This window comes from Chroicocephalus ridibundus, chromosome 5 (genome assembly GCF_963924245.1).
Source record: "Chroicocephalus ridibundus chromosome 5, bChrRid1.1, whole genome shotgun sequence".
NCBI lineage: Eukaryota > Metazoa > Chordata > Aves > Charadriiformes > Laridae > Chroicocephalus > Chroicocephalus ridibundus.
This window is the reverse complement of record NC_086288.1, coordinates 17,175,930-17,193,582: the sequence shown is the minus strand read 5'-3', so window position 1 is coordinate 17,193,582 and position 17,653 is coordinate 17,175,930. Positions and strand designations below refer to the sequence as shown.

Sequence of the window (17,653 nt, the reverse complement as noted above, 5' to 3'; positions counted from 1 at the left end):
CAGGAACCTGAATATTTGTAAGGTAGTAATAATGGTGCTACTAATAATGGAACTTATCTGAAAAAATAAATGAACATACAAAGATTGTTTTCCGTTAGATCACTGAACTGAATCAGTTTCCTTGGTAGTCACAAGGTGATAGAAAAACAAAACTCATGCGCCAAGCACTAAAAATGTATTATACTGAAGGTAGAAGCATCTGTAGTCCTTCAGAGAAAGAAGAAGGTTCTCTGCTTTTGTGAGATGAAAGAAGGGAGAATCGTTTTCATTTAGGGGTGAAATACAGAAGAGAAGAACGCTTAACAACATGGCTGCAGTCCTAGAGTAAGTACATGTATTTACTGACTTAAGTAATATATTTTAGTGTGGGTGGCTATGTATTATTTGCAGTATTTTAAAGCCTTACAGCTTAAAGACAGAACCTTTGCTTTTCTCATCACTTCTTTTTTGCCCTCTGACTTGATTCTTTCTCAAAAGCTAAGTGCAGACTTCAAGCCCTCAAAAGTGTTTATGTCCTTCAACCTAACTACTGAAAATCCTTGAGGTATGTCCCCTTAAAATCAGAGTTCTAAATCCTCATTTAGACAGAGGCCAAAATAGCATATTTGAAGCACTGAGCAAGAGGTGCCAGGGAAAGTTGTGCACAGCGGTTCTGCAATTCGTCCCTGAATATCTGAGTGTGTTCTCAGAGATTTTGTTTTCTGAAGTTATAGGTCACTTTTGAACGTTTTATCCATGAAATATAATTGAATGAAAAATGGCTGCAGGCATAGTTCTGGATTTTGAACTTTTGTCGAAATAGAGAGGAATGGTCTTGGGAGAGGCTTGGGGAAGGGTTTAAGATTATTGGCACCTCAAAATAATCCTTTTTTTTGTCATCTGGCAGCTTGTTACTCTCTGTTGCTTTCCAGATAATGTGTTACAGCAGCTATAATAGACACTAATATTAGCCAGGCCCGTCCTAAAAGCCTTGTGATGTACATGCCATCTTTTTCAAAACCTGTATTAAGTAAATTAGTGATGTTTACCTCATACTCAATTACGTCCTTGTTATCTGCATGGCTGGCTAGGGCTTTGGTATTTTTTAACCAATTTTTGTTACGTTGTATTTCAGCTTGCTCCTCCATTGCATAAAGCTCCTCCTCTTTATGATTCCAGGTCTCACTCTAATTAAGTGTTAGATACTGAAGCCGTTCTGTCTTTCATGCTTAACCAACCTGATCTCTTTCTATGACCATGTGACCCGCCTTCTGGATGCGGGGAAGGCTGTGGACGTTGTCTTTCTGGACTTTGGTAAGGCCTTTGACACCATCCCCCACAGCATTCTGCTGGAGAAGCTGGTGAATCATGGCATAGACAAGTGTACTCTTCGCTGGGTTAAAAACTGGCTGGATGGCTGTGCCCAGAGAGTTGTGATTAATGGGGTGAAACCCTCTTGGTGGGCAGTCACTAGTGGTGTCCCTCAGGGCTCAGTTTTGGGGCCGGATTTGTTTAATATCTTTATCACTGATCTGGATGAGGGGATTGAGTGCACCCTCAGTAAGTTTGCAGATGACACCAAACTAGGTGGGAGTGTTGATCTGCTTGAGGGTAGGAAGGCTCTACAGAGGGACCTGGACAGGCTGGATCGATGGGCCAAGGCCAACTGTATGAGGTTTAAGAAGGCCAAGTGCCAGGTCCTGCATTTCGGTCACAGCAACCCCAAGCAACACTACAGGCTTGGGGAAGAGTGTCTGGAAAGCTGCCCGGCAGTAAAGGACCTGGGGGTGCTGGTGGACGGCCAGCTTAACATGAGCCAGCAGTGTGCCCAGGTGGCCAAGAAGGCCAACAGCATTCTGGCTTGTATCAGGAATAGCGTGGCCAGCAGGAGCAGGGAAGTGATCGCGCCTCTGTACTCGGCACTGGTGAGGCCTCACCTCGAGTACTGTGTTCAGTTCTGGGCCCCGCTGTACAAGAGGGACATTGAGGTGCTGGAGCGTGTCCAGAGGAGAGCTACCAGGCTGGTGAGGGCTCTGGAGCCCAGGTCATACGAGGAGAGGCTGAGGGAGCTGGGCATGTTTAGCTTGGAGAAGAGGAGGCTGAGGGGAGACCTCACTGCCCTCTACAACTGCCTGAAAGGAGGTTGCAGAGAGGTGGGTGTTGGCCTCTTCTCCCAAGTGAATAATGACAGGACCAGAGGAAACGGTCTGAAGTTGTGGCAGGGGAGGTTTAGATTAGGTATTAGGAGGAATTACTTTACTGAAAGGGTGGTCAGGCACTGGAACAGCCTGCCCAGGGAAGGTGGTTGAGTCACCATCCCTAGAGGTGTTTAAGAAAGGTCTAGATGGGGCACTTCAGGGCATGCTCTAGTGGCAGAGGTTGTAGGTTGTTTGGTTGGACTCAATGATCTCAAAGGTCCTTTCCAACCATGAAGATTCTATGGTCTTAGTCCAGTTAAATGTTAGATACTGAAGGCATTTTATCTTTCCTCCTCAGTGTTTGACCTGACTTCTTAGCCTCATTGGTCTGTAAATCTGTAAAGGTGTTTTGTGCTGAATATTCCATGTGCTTCGTTTCCTGGTGAGATGAAGTTGTGCGGTGGAGTAGTTTCCATTTATAGCTTCAGGGCATTCCTTTTGCACAAATTGCTTGGACACGTGGACAGATTGTGTTTGAAACAAGAGCTGAAGCTCAGACAGTTGTATTGTGGGGAGCTTGGGTGAAATCCAGGCCCTCCTTGATGTCGAAGAGAAGTTTGGTCACTGTTTTCCATGAGCAAGGAATTCAAAGCATGATTTTCTTCACACTTTACTTGCTCTCCCACGATGCCTCTTCATTTATTCTTGGAGGGGTTATCAGTTCATCATACTCCTACATGCAGAGTGTCTGAGAGAAGAACTGAAGACACTTGCAGGTGAAAAATACTTGCAAGATTTACAAGGCTTCACATCTGTTCTGAGAAATGAAAGATTTAATACTTATGGATTATGGAATATAGTTCTGTAATTTAGATGGCCCCTTATTCTATCATTGCTAAACAAATGTTATTTTAAAGTTAAATATATTTTGCTAATATCCATTGCTCTGACCGAATGATGGGGTTTAGAAAGGGCTTTTCATCCCAGTGGGTTCCCGTTGTGTTTGAGATGGATCCCAGAGTTGCCTTCGCAAAGGTTGCCGAGTACATAACCTGTGGTCTATACGTCATTTACTGCAGAATTGCAGCCACTGCTGGCCTGAAATGTGGCAATTCCTTAGCGGTGTGCCTAGCGCTCCGCAGCGTTTTAGGAAAAGGAAATTAAGAACGTTTTTCGGTTTTCAGTTGAACTGGCTGGTAGGTGAGGGATGGTGATGAAACACCAGAGTGTGATGTAGTTACAGTGCTGGGATTTGGGCGAAGCTGCAAGTTTAGCGATCACTTTTGAAGAAGGGTTGTGGCATTTGGAATGACGACAAGTGGTCAGAGCTAGTGTCTTACCTGAAGGGTTGGCTCACTGGGGCAGGGGGACTTTTGGTGAAATTGGTACGCTTTTGAGCACTCTGGAAGAGTGATTTGGAAGACTTACCTGGGCTGATGGGGTATTGCGTGTGAAGAAGGGACATCACATAATCATCACTGTCGTTTTTGGAGAGGCACATTTTTCTTTACAAGACTGCTAACGTGGAGTACACCTAACTCCACTGGAGCACTGGAGTTTTAAGGCCTTACAATATCATGTTGTCAACCTATGAATGCTAGCTGGGGAGCTGCTCCCGTTGGCTTCCACAACCTGTATTAAACTTGTGCTAAAACTTTGTATGCTGTTACAGTAGAACATTGCTGCAGTGGGAAGCCTTGGGCTAGGGACCTAGAGTGGCACTTGGGTCTTGTGATAAAAAACAGGATGGGGTCTAGGAATTCCTCACCACTAGAAGCGTGACGTGTGCCTGTGTGTGTGTTCTTTGAGATTCTAAAACTCAAGGTTGTGCTACTGAGAAAAGGGATCGTAGGATTGAAGGGATGTGGTGGGGAGCTGCAGGGGCTGTTCATTCTGCATATCAGATACTGAGCAGTCGTGCAGTTGTGGTAAAGCGCTGCAGAGACCGTGTGGATCCGTGCATTGCTTAGCAGCTGCAACTGGGTACTTGTCCAAGGACACTTAAATTTTGAGTAGGATCGGTCTTGACAAGAGAAAAAAGGCCATTGCTTTTTCTGTTTTGATCTTGAATGAGATTATTGTATAATAATGTGCTATTATATAAAGATAAGGAAGATAGATGGGCAAATCCTCCAGCAACAGAAACAGGAGAAGGGGAATTTGGCTGCGTGAAACGATGCCATAGGTTGCGTTTGCATACATGCTGCTTTTTCTGTGATAAGGCCTGAAGACTTCTGCACAGACGGCTCTTTCTGTACCTAACAGAATGGAAAACTGCCCTTAGAATAGTCTGCTTCTGTTTTATTTGTGCTGGAATTCGGGTCTAGACATGTGGAGTTATGTCGAAGTGACATAAAGCCTTACTGTAGAGAGCTGTGGGCCAGGCAGCAAATGGGGAGCCTCTGAGCATCTATGTTTTCTCTTCAGGCTGCAGATCTTTCTGACAGAGTGTTGGCAGCAGCACCTCGTTGGTCTCAGAACAAGTTGAGGAACAGTAGAGACAGCTGGAAATGCCAGCATTAAGCAGAAGTGACAGCCAGACATACATCCACGTCGGGGATGTTTTGCTCTGTTGTGCTGCCTGGTGTAATGGTGTATTTACGGTGGGAGAAGTGCTTTCAGCCGCACGGTGATCTGAGGCTTTGAAGTGTTCAGAGGCTGTAGCAGCAGGTCATTCTCCGGGGACACAGCTGGGTGCCTTTCAGGTGGCTTTACAACAGCCTTGTGCACCATACATAATAGCTAAACCCTTTCTGCTCATGCTGGGGAGTGTATTAGTTGTGGGGTAGAATTCCCCCAGGGCTTGAATTGCTTTGTTGGTCCCAAGGAGTTTCCTGTTTTGATGGGCTTTTTTGGAATCAAAACATATCTTGACACATCATTTAATAAATTGATACAGTTAAAACTGATTATGTTTTGCCTTCCGGGAAGTGTGTGTCTTTCACAAATACATAAAAAGGATTCACACTCCTTGATTGCTTTCTTTTATTATCAGGAGGTCTATATGTTATATACACCCTGTAGCAGTATTACAAAAACACGGTATTTACAGTGTAAGGTGTATATAATAGCCATGGGGAGCAGAAAGTTTTCCTACTTGAGTCTTAAGAAGTTGCCTTTCCAGCACCAGTAGTGTGTTAGAGCTTTGCCTCTCTTGCTGTGAATTACACCTCGTTAGTGGTTTGGGATTTCTTTTTGCTTTTTTGTCTATAAGTGGATAAATGCAAAGGGAAAATGGAGACATGTAGTAGGAGTGTAATCCTCCTCCCTTTTTTCTCAGTGATGAAAATCTTTTTAAAACATCGGAACACCTAGGCCATCTGAAAGCATCCTAACTGTAAAAGAATCAGAATGGTCTTGGTGCGTCTCCTGGAGTGATGATACTGGGCTACTCTGTGCATCCTTAACTTGCACAATCCTGTAACAGGATGGGCACTTAATAAGACACGTCTTGTTTCTAATATCTAACAATGATAGTGATGCATGTTTTGTATGTGTGTTTAGCTTTGTGCTTTGGAGTTGTGTATTTTTCATATCCACTGTTACTCACATGGCTTTTGGTAGCATGGGCTCTCTTAACATCTCGTTAATTTTCCATCTGCTGTAGAACTCATTTCTCTCATGAGGTATATAATGTTATCTTACAAAAGTTTTATATCTTCCAGATCTCAGTGATTCAGACTTCCCTGGTGTTTTTTTGTTGTTTTACCGAAACTGGGTTTAATTTTGTCTTGATCTTGAATTGCTTTTCTAGTCTTGGTGATCCTAATCCAGTTTGGGACGAAGGCTAGTATTCTGAAAACTGTTGATGAATATAGTCATTTTGGATACTTAATGCAAGAGGATAATTTTGGTGAAAAGTGTCCAGAATATTTCTAAAATAACTCAATTAGGTTTGTGTACTTTTATAATACAGAAGAGCTGTTTCAAATCCTATGTTTTGACCACAGTAGGTTGTTCTTCCCTATAATCCAGGAATGGTTGTTACTTCATGTATTTAGACATAAAAATCAGGTCATGAATCACTGAAGTTGCTGTAATAGCGTGTGAACTTTTTCTTTCAGTGATGTCCCTCTTCTGGATTAGGTATGAAAATATGGAAAGGATGCTTAAAAGACCAATAATATCCTTCATTTTCCTCCTGCACTTTTATTGGTATACTCAGTGGGTGGATTGCTTATTAATGAAAGCAGCTTTGGGTAATTCAGTGACCTGGTCTTGGCACTGCTGAAGGCAGTGATATTTTGCCATTAACTTTAATGGGAGCAGAGTTGAAACTCTGTATCTGAGATTTCAGAAGCAGTTAAATTTAATACTGACATGGGCTGGCTGTTTTACTATCATTTGACTGGCTCCTTCAATTTCTTGCACTTCTGTGTCTAAGTGGTGGTGGTTGTTTGAATCTGTGAATGTGTGCCTTGTAGTTGGGTTTTGTTTATTCAGGGAGTAAATGTTGTCCCTATTGAAGTGAAGGCCTTGCCAAAGGTCATCTGTTAGCTATAGTTACACATCTTAGTGGGTAGTAAAATCTCAGTCCCACAAGAAATTCTTCCACCTTTTTCTCCTAGTATTATGTAAGGTCAGTTTACAGTGCTCAGAAAAATACAATAGTCTCTTCAGTAGCTTACTAAAAACATGGTGTGTTCTCACTGTGCGTTTACCAATTTTATGTGCAAGGAAATGGCTGTTACAGAACTGTGTAAGGAACTATTTATTCACTTATTTGTTGTAGGAAGTTAGTTAGCATGGAAAAAATACTCATTATATCCTGAGGAAGGCTGGCTGTGTTTCAGTTGTCCCTTATACATGGAAATTTCACGTTGTGTGCTTTGTATAGCGCTTTAAAAAAATAATTTAAAATGAAGGTTCTGTAGTTCTGGGGCTTAGAGTTGATGTTTCATGTTGCATGGAATAGTTAATTAATCCAGGGGCCTAACCGTGGTGTACCTGGACTGTATCTGAAATAGAAGTACACATTTAAGACACTGTTTTGATATGTAGCATCTGCAGGTGACACAGTAAAGAAATGGAGATGGAAGATATGGTAGGGATTATTTTACTCCTCACCTTTGTATCTTCTCTGTGGCATGAGAGACCTGGAAATCCAGCTTTTCATATTAACATTAAAAAAAAATATAAAAGCCCGTATGTTTGCTTATTTGTCTTCAGTTTGTGATAAGTTGTCATCAGAGCGGAATTAAAACACATGGGTAAAGATCCAGAAGTACATCATAGTGCTACTGCTCTAATTTTGCCAGGTGCAGTCATTGCTTGGGAACAGCTGCATTAAAGCCTCCAGACTCACCAGCTCTTCTCCCACAGAAACTCCAGAATCAAACCACTTTGCCAACTTGTTCTTAATTCCGTGTCTGGTATGCAGGCTCCCTCCCCCAGGTCCAGCAGTGCCCAGACCACTCCGATCTACAAATGAATTAGAAATTTCAAAGTGTGTGACTTGCTGGAGCAGTGGTGTAACCAGCTGAATATCTCAGTGGCAGAGAGTTGGTCAGATATTAATGTCTTGCCGATGGAAAATATCAGAACCCACCAGAACTGAATGCTAATCTGTGTGGGTATCTATGTGGTCTGCGTCTTCTAGTGAGGCTGTTGATTAAAGAAATCACATCTGTCTGAATGTTAAAATGTTAATACTGTTATATTGCAGGAAAAAATCTGTTTTTCTGTTGTGAATTTTAGCTGTATATCTGACGCTTTGAGTGATTTCACTTATTGCACACTGACTTCTTTAGGTTGAGTTTGGGTATGGGCTGATAGGATCCTCAGAAGGAGTTTAGACTGTGGCTTGTGTTTTTTCTTCAGTTTTCAAGAGAACATTTAAATGGAACAGTAGTTAAGAGATCTTGGGAGCCTGGCTTTCCACACATATTAGTAAATGGAGGTCGGTCACTTTCTTCCTTTTTTTTTTTTCTTTTTTTTCCCTTTCATAGAAAATTATAATTGTAAAATAGATAGGGGCTTAGGGAAAGTGCCCATGACTTTTTAAAAGCCTTTTAAATCACCACATTTTATATTAAAACACTAACATTCACCTAAAATAATCTTTTCTGTACTCTTACCTCAGAAGAGAAGATTTTTAGCTGTTTGCTGCATACCTTAACTTCAATTTTGGCCATTATGCATGTTCTGCGTAACGCCTGTTACTCACTGCTGTGTTCCAGCATGGTTTTTGTTGGGGCTGACTACTTAATGTATTACTAACTGAAAAACTACGACATAACGAATTCTTCTGCTGACCTGTTACTCAGTCATATCTTTCCAATGAAAGTCTTGGACAGTCATTTCACTTTGAAAAGGATTTTTGTTTTTAACAGAGAACTTACCCCATCCTATGCAATCTGGTTTTGAGGAGTGCTTTCTGAGCTCCAGGGGGTTTCTGCTGGCTGATCTGAGGCCACGTTGCTCATATGGACTGTAGCCTTATTTTACTCCTAGCATCTATGTGCACAGGCAGTGAAGAAATGAGCAGTACAGGAAGGCCTTTGCATTGGTTGTGGTTTGTTTGTCTTCAGTTAATGCCCAGAGTTGCAAAATCTGTGTTCATCCTTCAGAATTGAACATGTAGGTCCTGGCTTCCCTGTCATGCAGACCTTATTACTTCATCTCTCCAGCCCGTAAGGATTTATTTCCTTTTTTTTTTTCATTACTACTGTGCAGTTGTCAGTGGAAAATACCTGCCATACCTGTAAATCTTTCTGGATTAAAATTAGTTGATTTGCACAGGTGTAATATACCCTGGTGTCAAAGCACACTACCTTGTCAGTGGAGTGTAGATTCTTTCTCTTTTTCCTTTCCTCCTGTTAAAATATTTCTGAAAGCTGACAGAGACTCTGTCAAAAGGTTTCAAGGCAAGAAGGTATAATTTCTTTGGAATGTAATGAATAATTATGCAGACAAAAAGTGCACGACTGCACTGAGAGAATTGCTTAGGAGAAGGCCCAAGAGCTTGTTTTGTGGGCTCTACTGTGTGTGCATGGCAGTGTGGTTCATTTTGAAAAGGCTTGGTCTGGTAAAAATTGGGTAACCGATCGAGATATTTAGGACGTCAATATATTAGCTTCAAAGAGCACATCTCAGGCTATCAATAGACCTCCTGGTCAGTTATTAATCTGCAGAAAGTGGTTTATTGATGCTCAGGGGGAAGCATGTTATGAGGTAGCTTTTTTCAAATGCTGGGTAGAAGGCCAGTAAGTGCAGCGCAGCCAATACATGCGTTTATCAGTAGAAAATTATAAACAAAACCAAACCAGAAGTGTGATCACAGAATTTAACGACTGAGTAACTTTTACTTTCTGGTTCAATTTGAAAGAGTCTTTTGGAGGTTTGTCAGAGAAGCCTGACTCTGGCTTGCCTTACTCGTACAGTCCCACTGAAGACAATTGGCCACCTTGGGTGTGCAGAGGGAGCAAAGGCTTGTGTTGATTGATGGCAGCAGTGTCTGCAAATGATGGTTTCTGTATCCTAGGTCTGTCCACCTGGTCCCAGCATTCCAGATCTCGACATCGGAGGCCTTCGTGTTCCAGACATGAAGATCGAAAACCTTCTGAGGTATTTCTGGAATTTGATTTGCATTTTGTTACATCTGTCGAATACAGAGCCATACACCTGTTCTGGTAATAGATCCATTTCTTCTAATTTATATTTTCTTTTTGCCCTCCCCCCCCCCTTTTTTTTGTTTGCCAGGAGATGAGGGAGTTCAGGTGTTGGCACAGCCACAGCCAGCACTAGTTTCTATCTGTGAATTTTGTTACAGTCTGACACCCATTCAACATAGCTGCACAGTCTGTCTTCTAGTATTTTAGGCATCAGGGTTTATTTCTAGCTTGATTTGTGAGTGGTGAACATTTACATTAGGTGCATTTATTTCGTATTTAGTATTGGGTCTTGGTATGCGATCTTTGTTAAAGTGCTTGTCAAACTAGAAATCTGCTTCCTGACAGTTCTGTCTTGCGTAGTGCTTGGAGGAAATCCTATCAAGGGAGATATCAATCTTTGAACTTTCCAGGATGGATCAACCCTTAGGAACTCATAAATGCGATCCAGTTCTTTGGAAAGATTCTTGCTGAATCTCCCTATCTTCAGGCAAATACTAGGCTGCGAACTTTGTAGAGGCTGCAAAGAAAGCATTAGCTTTGGGAGATGGAATTTCTTCATTTAACATACTTGCCCAATGCACCTATTTCTGATGCGTTAGTGAGTGATTGATGTTGAGAAAAAAATGCTTCATTTATCTCCCTGATGACAGTGTACCTAAGTTCCAGAGAAGAGTTTTCACAAGAAGAATCCCATTCATTGTTCAGTGTGAACTACACCTAGTGCTGGTGTTTTCCAATCTTCTGTTTTGATTGTTGGCAGTTAAAGAACTCTTCCATTTTTTAATTTTTTTTTTTAGTGAACGTGGAGGCCCCTGGTGAATTTTTTCTTGCTGGTGATGGGGTTGCTTTCCTTAGTTATCTTTTTTACATCCCTTAGAAATAGCTGCTTAGACCTAGTTTTGAGAACTACCTGGTGAAAGGCTATCAAGAAATAATCTGAGATAATTACGAATCTTGCTGTTGTTTTTTGTCTGTTTCTGTTTTCTCCCCTCCCTTTCCCTGCAATTGCTGTCAGAATCTTTGCAGTTTTGTGCTATTCTCTCTTGTTTTCTCTGCCTGGATGGACTTCTCATACACTTCCCTTTAGCTCTGTTCCACAGCCTTTTCCCCCTCTCCCTCCCTCTCTCCGTTTGCATTGTCTCTGCTCACCACGGCACACTGCCGATGATAAGTTTGCTGCCAGAAGAGCGACACTTGCTAAACTCGCCGGGTGAAATCCTGGTCTCATTGAAGTCAGTGGCAAAATTCCCGTTGACTTGAGCGTGGCCAGGGTTTCACCCTTCAGCTTTGAAGTGTTCAGTGCTTCTGAGAGCCAGCACTTCTGTAAGCTCCGCTTTGCTCTGGGCAGTCTGATTGCATCAGAAATTAGAGCAGAAAGAATGGTGTCACAGGGCCAGTGGCCTGGGAAGGAGTTTCTTGGCTGTCAGGTGCTGCGTTAGCTTTGCTTTTGAGGGAGTTCTGTGACAAATTTATCTGAGAGCCCAAGTTACTTTGGCTCTCGGATTGAGCAAGTTTTGCATCCCACATTATATTTTTAGTCTTCTTCTAATTTGACATTTGACCGCTTTAATTCAAATCACTTCAAAGCGCAGAATCACCTGGCCAGCTGTGCTTGTTTAGTTTGTGAGCCAGTTTACTTTGTGGCTTATTTTTAATTTCTTGATTGGAGCCTCACAGGACTTGTAATTTAATTATTTAAAACATTTAATTATATTTCATTACCTGCATTCACACTTTCCTTCATATGGTAATATTCTTTATTTTTTAACGTTGGCAGTTTTTCTGAACATGTCAAGACAAGTGTTAAGAAAAACGTCATGATCTTATTCTATTTTTATGACAAAACCAGAGTGGAAACGGAAACATACTGAGACAGAAGTGGGATAGTGTGTGTGTGTTGGGAGGGAGGAGAGGTTTCAAGATGTGCAGTGTGGTAAGGCAAATCACACTTTGAAGTATTCTCACTAGTATAATTAACCATCGGGTTCACCATTTCCCTAAAATACTTCCCAAAAAATTGTAGGGAATCTGTTGAGAATTTCAGGTGTGTGAATAGTGTGTGACAGAAATGGCTGTCCTGGGGAGGCCGGCCTAATTAGCGCTCTCTATAGATCTGGTTCTTTCTCAGCCACCTGCAACAGTTGGCTGGAGCTAACATAAACCAGGCAGTGTCACCGTTGGTTTGGGACTGGGTAGAAGACTGGGAGGTCATGTCACTTTGTCCCGTAGCAGTATGTAGCGGCGCTGCCCGGATAATCTGTCTTTTCCTTTGTAACTCTTCAGCATGGGGTGGGTGGATGCTGACTCTGTCTACCACAAACAGAGGAGTCTGCAGGGGAACTTTTCTTAAGATGTTACCTACCTTTTCCTCGTCCTGGTGGTGCTTATTTTCTGTCACCTGGTTGCTTTTTAACTCTTTCCTTTGAACCTGGCATTGAGTAGTTAAATATTGGTGGTTGCGGAGGTGAGGAGCACTGAGTGCAGTTGCTGTAGTCTGCAGCCTTGCAGGGAGAGCAGGGTGGGGAGAGCTGGAAGATGTGAAAACAAGTGCAGGCTTGTAGTTCCGATGCCTGGGAGAGCACCCTTTGCTTTCCGCAGCCCTGACAGGCAGCAGGAAACCAGGATGAAGCCGACACAACCGTACCGCAGTGTGCCTGCTACAAGAGTGAATCCCTTTTTATTTCATTCTGTAGCTTGTTGAAGATGGCTTCACTGCTGGTTTGTGGCTGCTAACCCAAAAGTTGCCAAACAACCTGCTTATTTTAGAGGTGGATGCCTTTGCAAAGACAGAGTAAAATCACAGCTGTGATGCAGAGGTGTCTGTAGCTGATGGAATAACAAGCACCTGTGTTGAACATGAAGCTGCCACCACAATTTCAGTTTGGATCTTATTTTATTTGATCTTTTGGGTTATTATTTTAAATACTTGCACAAAGAGTCATCTCCTTAGAATTTCCTCTTGCGGCTGGTCATGGTAGAGTCACGCCTTGATTTCTACCACAGGGAATTTCTAGAATGTCTTTGGATTAGTCAGAGCTCCAATAATTTAAAAAAAACAAAAAGCCTTGGAGCAAAAATGAGTCTTCCTTATGCTGCTGTTTTAAGACCAATGCTCCTGCAGCTTTTATTGCAGCCAGAATAGAGGTAAAAGTGGGTAACACCTTTTAGCATCATGTCTGCAGTGCAGGGGGAGCACCAGGACTTGCAGTGGAGTTAGCTGGAAGTCATTCTACCAGTATTTGCACCTTCAGCTACCCCTTTCCCCACCACAAAGCTCAACTGCTGTCCTGCAGTGGGCTGGGTTAGTTCGCTGTTGATACAGTGACCTTGTTACACACTGTGCTCCATGGTTACCCTGAAGCTGTGAATCATAGAGTGTAAATATCAAATGTCAGTGTCTCTATTTTTCTCTCTCGGTCACTCTCTTTGCAGGTGTTCAGAACGGACCTGATCACTGCCATGAAGTTACATGACTCCTTCCAGCTGAACCCTGATGAATACTATGTGCTGGCAGACCCCTGGAGGCAGGAGTGGGAAAAGGGAGTTCAGGTGCCAGTTAGCCCAGGGACCATCCCAGAACCAGTAGCCAGGTATAGTTTGGAGGAATGTAACCAAAATACACTTATGTTTATGCTAGCAGCTTATGTCTGCATTGCCTTGGCTTCTTCAGCTTTATTCCACAGTGTCTAGCTAGAAAGGTCTTGGTTCTCAGAGACGAAGAGCAACCTGCCTCAGCTTTTTGCATGGTTGGAGAGGTCAAGAGTCAGGCCTGTTCTGCCTGTGTGTGGGAATGTGAATGTCAGAGAATCATTTTTGGCATTACATTAGGATGGAGTGTGATGACAGAACCTTAAAAATAGCGTCTGTTTTTAAGCCCAGACTTGACCTCACTCAGCATTGCTGGGAGAGCCCTTGTCTGATGCTTTGTGCGCTTAGTTCCAAGCCATAGGTTCCCTTCAAGGAACAGTTAGACAAGCCAGATTTAAGGGCTAGAGAAAATACAGCATTTATTTTGGTTTCATGTTTTTTCTTTTGGTTGTTTTATTTACTAACTTAGGAAATTGTTTGTTGTACAACATTTCAGCTGTTTAAAGAACCATCCAGATGTGCATGTAACTAAATACATTAATGTGAGATTTTCTAGCTCTGACCCAAGAAACTCTTATTTTCCTTACCTTGTTTGTTACGCTTAGATAATGTTTTCTGTTTCAAATTAAACAGTACAGTTGTAAGGGCAGGAGCGTGCTTAGTTGGGATAGGAGTTGGAGAATGTGAGAAGAACAAGGATTATTGCCATTTAATCATACTAGATCTCTTTGAGTAAGTCCAGGCTGGCCTATAAGGCATTACCAAATGACCCACCAGTGGTGGTGGGGCCAGAACAGCCCGCTCTGACACACAGCAAACAATTCTGGGTAACGCTGTGCTGCTTCTATTAGGTCTGCATCTATGAGCTTTAACCTTGGAGTAGCAGGACTACAGAAATGTTTGTTAGCACTTTTTGTGTTCTGTGCAGCAATCTGCAGACCACTGCGCAGCCCCACTAGGTCTGTACAGTGGGGAACTTACCCACATATCACATAAACCCCTTCCTTTCTTCTCCTTCTGAAGGACTGGACCTGGAGCTCCAAGGACCTGTGTAGTTTAGAACCTGGGAGCATACTGTTTCCCTGTCCTGCTCGTAGCCTGCTCCACACTGACCTCCCCCAGTCACTGCATAAATGCACACACGTTTTACGTGTGCTGACATTGTCTTCTCACTGCTTTCTCTTTCAAACATCTCCCAGGGCTGCAGGTGGGCTCAGAGACCTGTGGACTTTAGCAGAGGGAGACATTCCAGGGGTTCCCCACCCGGTATCTTTCAGGGAGGTGGTTTGGTGGCTGTATCAGATCCCAGGTACTCACTTAGGAGAGAGCTTTTCTCTGCCAGTGGCCAACAGAGATGTTGCTCCAAATTTAAGATATTAAAGGAGATAGGGAAAGAAGGCACCCACAGTGGTAGGTATCAGCACAGGAGGCACCACTCATTTTCAGTTGCCGACCTATCTTCTATGGTCCTACTGGTGAGCACCTGCTGGTCAGAGTGGCCCTCTGATGTCTGATTATTATCCTGTTTGCTCCCTCACAGGACACTTTGAGAGCTCTGCCCTGGTGGTGCTGGAGTGCTGGAATTGTTCCGTGCCTAACTTTGGGAGGGGAGAGAGATGTTCTGTAAATTACATCAGCAATAGTCAAATAGTAGCTGGTGTAGAACAGAAGGAAAATACAGTCCGGATAGCTGATGCTAGTGAGGTACATAATAGAGAATAAATGGTTTTGGCCTTCTAGTGACCAGTCAGGGCAGCAAGAGCAGTTTCAGAGGGGTGGGGAAAGGAGCGAGTCTGTGTGGTGATTCAGTGTAAGCATGAGGTCAGATGGATAATTCAATTGAACGTGTTTTCTGGTATGTAGTAAGTGTTGCTTTTTTTTTTTTTACTTCTTTCTATCATGGAATAAAGAGATGAAGGTGGTTGGTTTTGAAGCCAAACTACCTATGCTTTTTTCTACTGTGCTACTACAGTGGTGTTTAGCCAGATGTGCAGGGTGCTGCCCAGAGGTTATGATTTCCACATGGAGAGGTATTTGTGGAAGAATTTACGTTACAGAACATTCAAAGAGCAGTGCCCAGTTTAAAGTAAATACTTTGTGAGATGTACTAGTCTAGAATATTTTAATACTGTGCTGTATGACCGGGAACAGTTTGGGCAGTGTGGTTGGCTGGCAGGGCATTCAGATTGGTATTCTTCCACAGTCTCCTTCTCCCCTTCTGCACCTTAGAAGCCCCAAATTCAGCATTTGGCTCTTGCCCACCATTTCTTAGATTGCTGCCTGAAATAAGGTAGATGAGGGGAACATTCAGGGCTGTGCAGGGGACTGAAATAGGTAGAGGATTGCAGATGTGCAGATACAGTAGCAGCAGATCAGGGTTTCCTGAGAGGAGTTAACATGTTGGACCTCAGATGGGGGCAAAATGGGGTGGGGGATGTCCTGCTTGTTGTGGAGGTTAGGCTGTTCCTAGCAGAAAGTTGCGTCTACACCGAGTTGTGTTACCTCTTCCTGTGCAGCACTAGAGCACCAAAAAACTCAACCCTGGTGCCACAGGAAGCAGTCATTGGGCAGCTGGGCCTGTTGCTCCTGGAGGTACCAGCTTTACGTCGTGAAGTGATTTTCATCCAAATGGAATTTCAGCGTGTGCAGTTAACCGAAAGAAGGTGCAATGTCCTCTACTGAGAGAACAGTAGGTGCTGCAGGTGGTCTGACAGAGTTATCTTGCTGTTTGGAGGCAAGTCGGCAGCTTGCTGGTGGAATGACTCCTGTCCCTTGTGAACGGGGTGGTTTTGTCCTCAGCTCCTGGCTTTGCAAAGTTGCGGCATTGCAGGGGTCTGACTTAGAACAAGTTACGTGCTGTAGATACTTTCCTGTTTCATGAACCAGTGCCTGTGGTCGAACAAAATTTCAGTTGGCTTGCAGTTAAAATACACTTTCATGGTTGGTTGTTGGCCAACTGGAGCCTGCAGAACCTGAGAGAAGGTAGTTTCAGCAGCAGCTGATTAATATTTGCGCTTGGCCCAGCATGACATTAGGGATTATGAAAGAGGAAATGCAGACCCAGGGTGCCAGAGCTTGGATCTGCTCGGGTAAGTGAAGGTGAAGCTAGTGCAAATTCCTGATTCTCTGGGGAAAGGTCTTCTGAATTTAAACAAGGATGGCAATTCTGTACCTACACACACATACAAAAAAAAATTCAGAAGAAACATACTGTAAGAAATAAAACTTCAAAGGTAGCAGGATATACTACTTTTTTTCCTTGAATCTTCTTGATCTTGGTATTGTAGTTAAACAGATTGATTTTAAAAATCAGTCTTAAAACAGAGTTTAATATCTGTGTATATGGAAGCCATCACCACATAAATACAGTGTTCCTACTCTAGCTTTAAGCAAGTGTGAATTTCAGACTGGGGTAAGCACTGCTCTGTCCTCTAATCTTTTCATTTTATTTAGATTGGGTTTCTAGATAATTCCAATTAATTTCTTAAGTACCGCCAGTCCTTTATGAAAGTGCACTGTACTGCTTTCCCTTCCCATCTCGGTGCAAGATGATTGCTTGGATGGTTAGCTGATTGCTGATGATTGTTAAGTCATTTAGAATGAGGCATTTTGAATTTTCTAGAAAAAAGTCTCTTGGCAGCCCAGCATACCTGATGTCTGCCTGTCTCTTTGTTTTAGGATTGTGTCTGAGACGAAAGCTGTCACCTTTACACGTCCCAGGAAGTATATTGTTTCATCAGGTTCGGAGCCTCCGGAGCTGGGCTATGTTGACATTCGAACCTTAGCGGACAGCGTGTGTCGCTACGATCTCAATGATGTGGACGTAGCATGGCTGCAGCTTGCCAATGAAGAATTCAAAGAAATGGGTGAGCAATGAGTGCTTGTGTTTTTGTTGCCTTTTTCTTTTTTTTTTTTTTTTTTTTTTGTTACAAAGTGCTGGCAGCAGTGGGAAGAGATCATAGACATATGAAGAGATAGCAGTCATATGAGTTGGGGTAGCCACAGGAAACCCGACCTGATGTGATTAAGCCTTGAGATACATGCTTTTGTAACTGCTGAGTTGTATCTGCCTAGTCCAGTTCAGAATCTGGCCATGTGTTTGTTTTTTTTTTTTTTTCTCTGCTGCTTTCCATTTCGCAAGGGAATTCCCACAAAGTTCCCATTTTGCCATCATGGCCCTTGAAGAGAACATCACATAGACCATTCAGGTAGTTTTTCCTGTTAGTCCTTCTGTTTATTTACTTACTTTTCTCTGCATCATGTATCCATACCATATTTTAGCTAGTAGTGTTTGGTGCAAAGAAGGTAGACGAGGAGTCTTGTGAGGTTTAGCAA

At 42.9% G+C, this 17,653-nt stretch overlaps 1 protein-coding gene across 7 annotated transcripts in view; it reads left to right on the top strand.

Moving 5' to 3' along the window:
- The window catches only part of JADE1 (jade family PHD finger 1), a 47,580-nt gene that overhangs the window by 14,920 nt on the left and 15,007 nt on the right, over nucleotides 1-17,653 (top strand). For all 7 annotated transcript variants that reach the window (XM_063336235.1, XM_063336228.1, XM_063336231.1 and 4 more), the window contains exons 3-5: nucleotides 9,601-9,683; nucleotides 13,163-13,320; nucleotides 16,997-17,184. In XM_063336235.1, coding sequence (XP_063192305.1) covers nucleotides 9,601-9,683; nucleotides 13,163-13,320; nucleotides 16,997-17,184 — 429 coding nt within the window. The remainder of the gene's footprint in view (nucleotides 1-9,600; nucleotides 9,684-13,162; nucleotides 13,321-16,996; nucleotides 17,185-17,653) is intronic.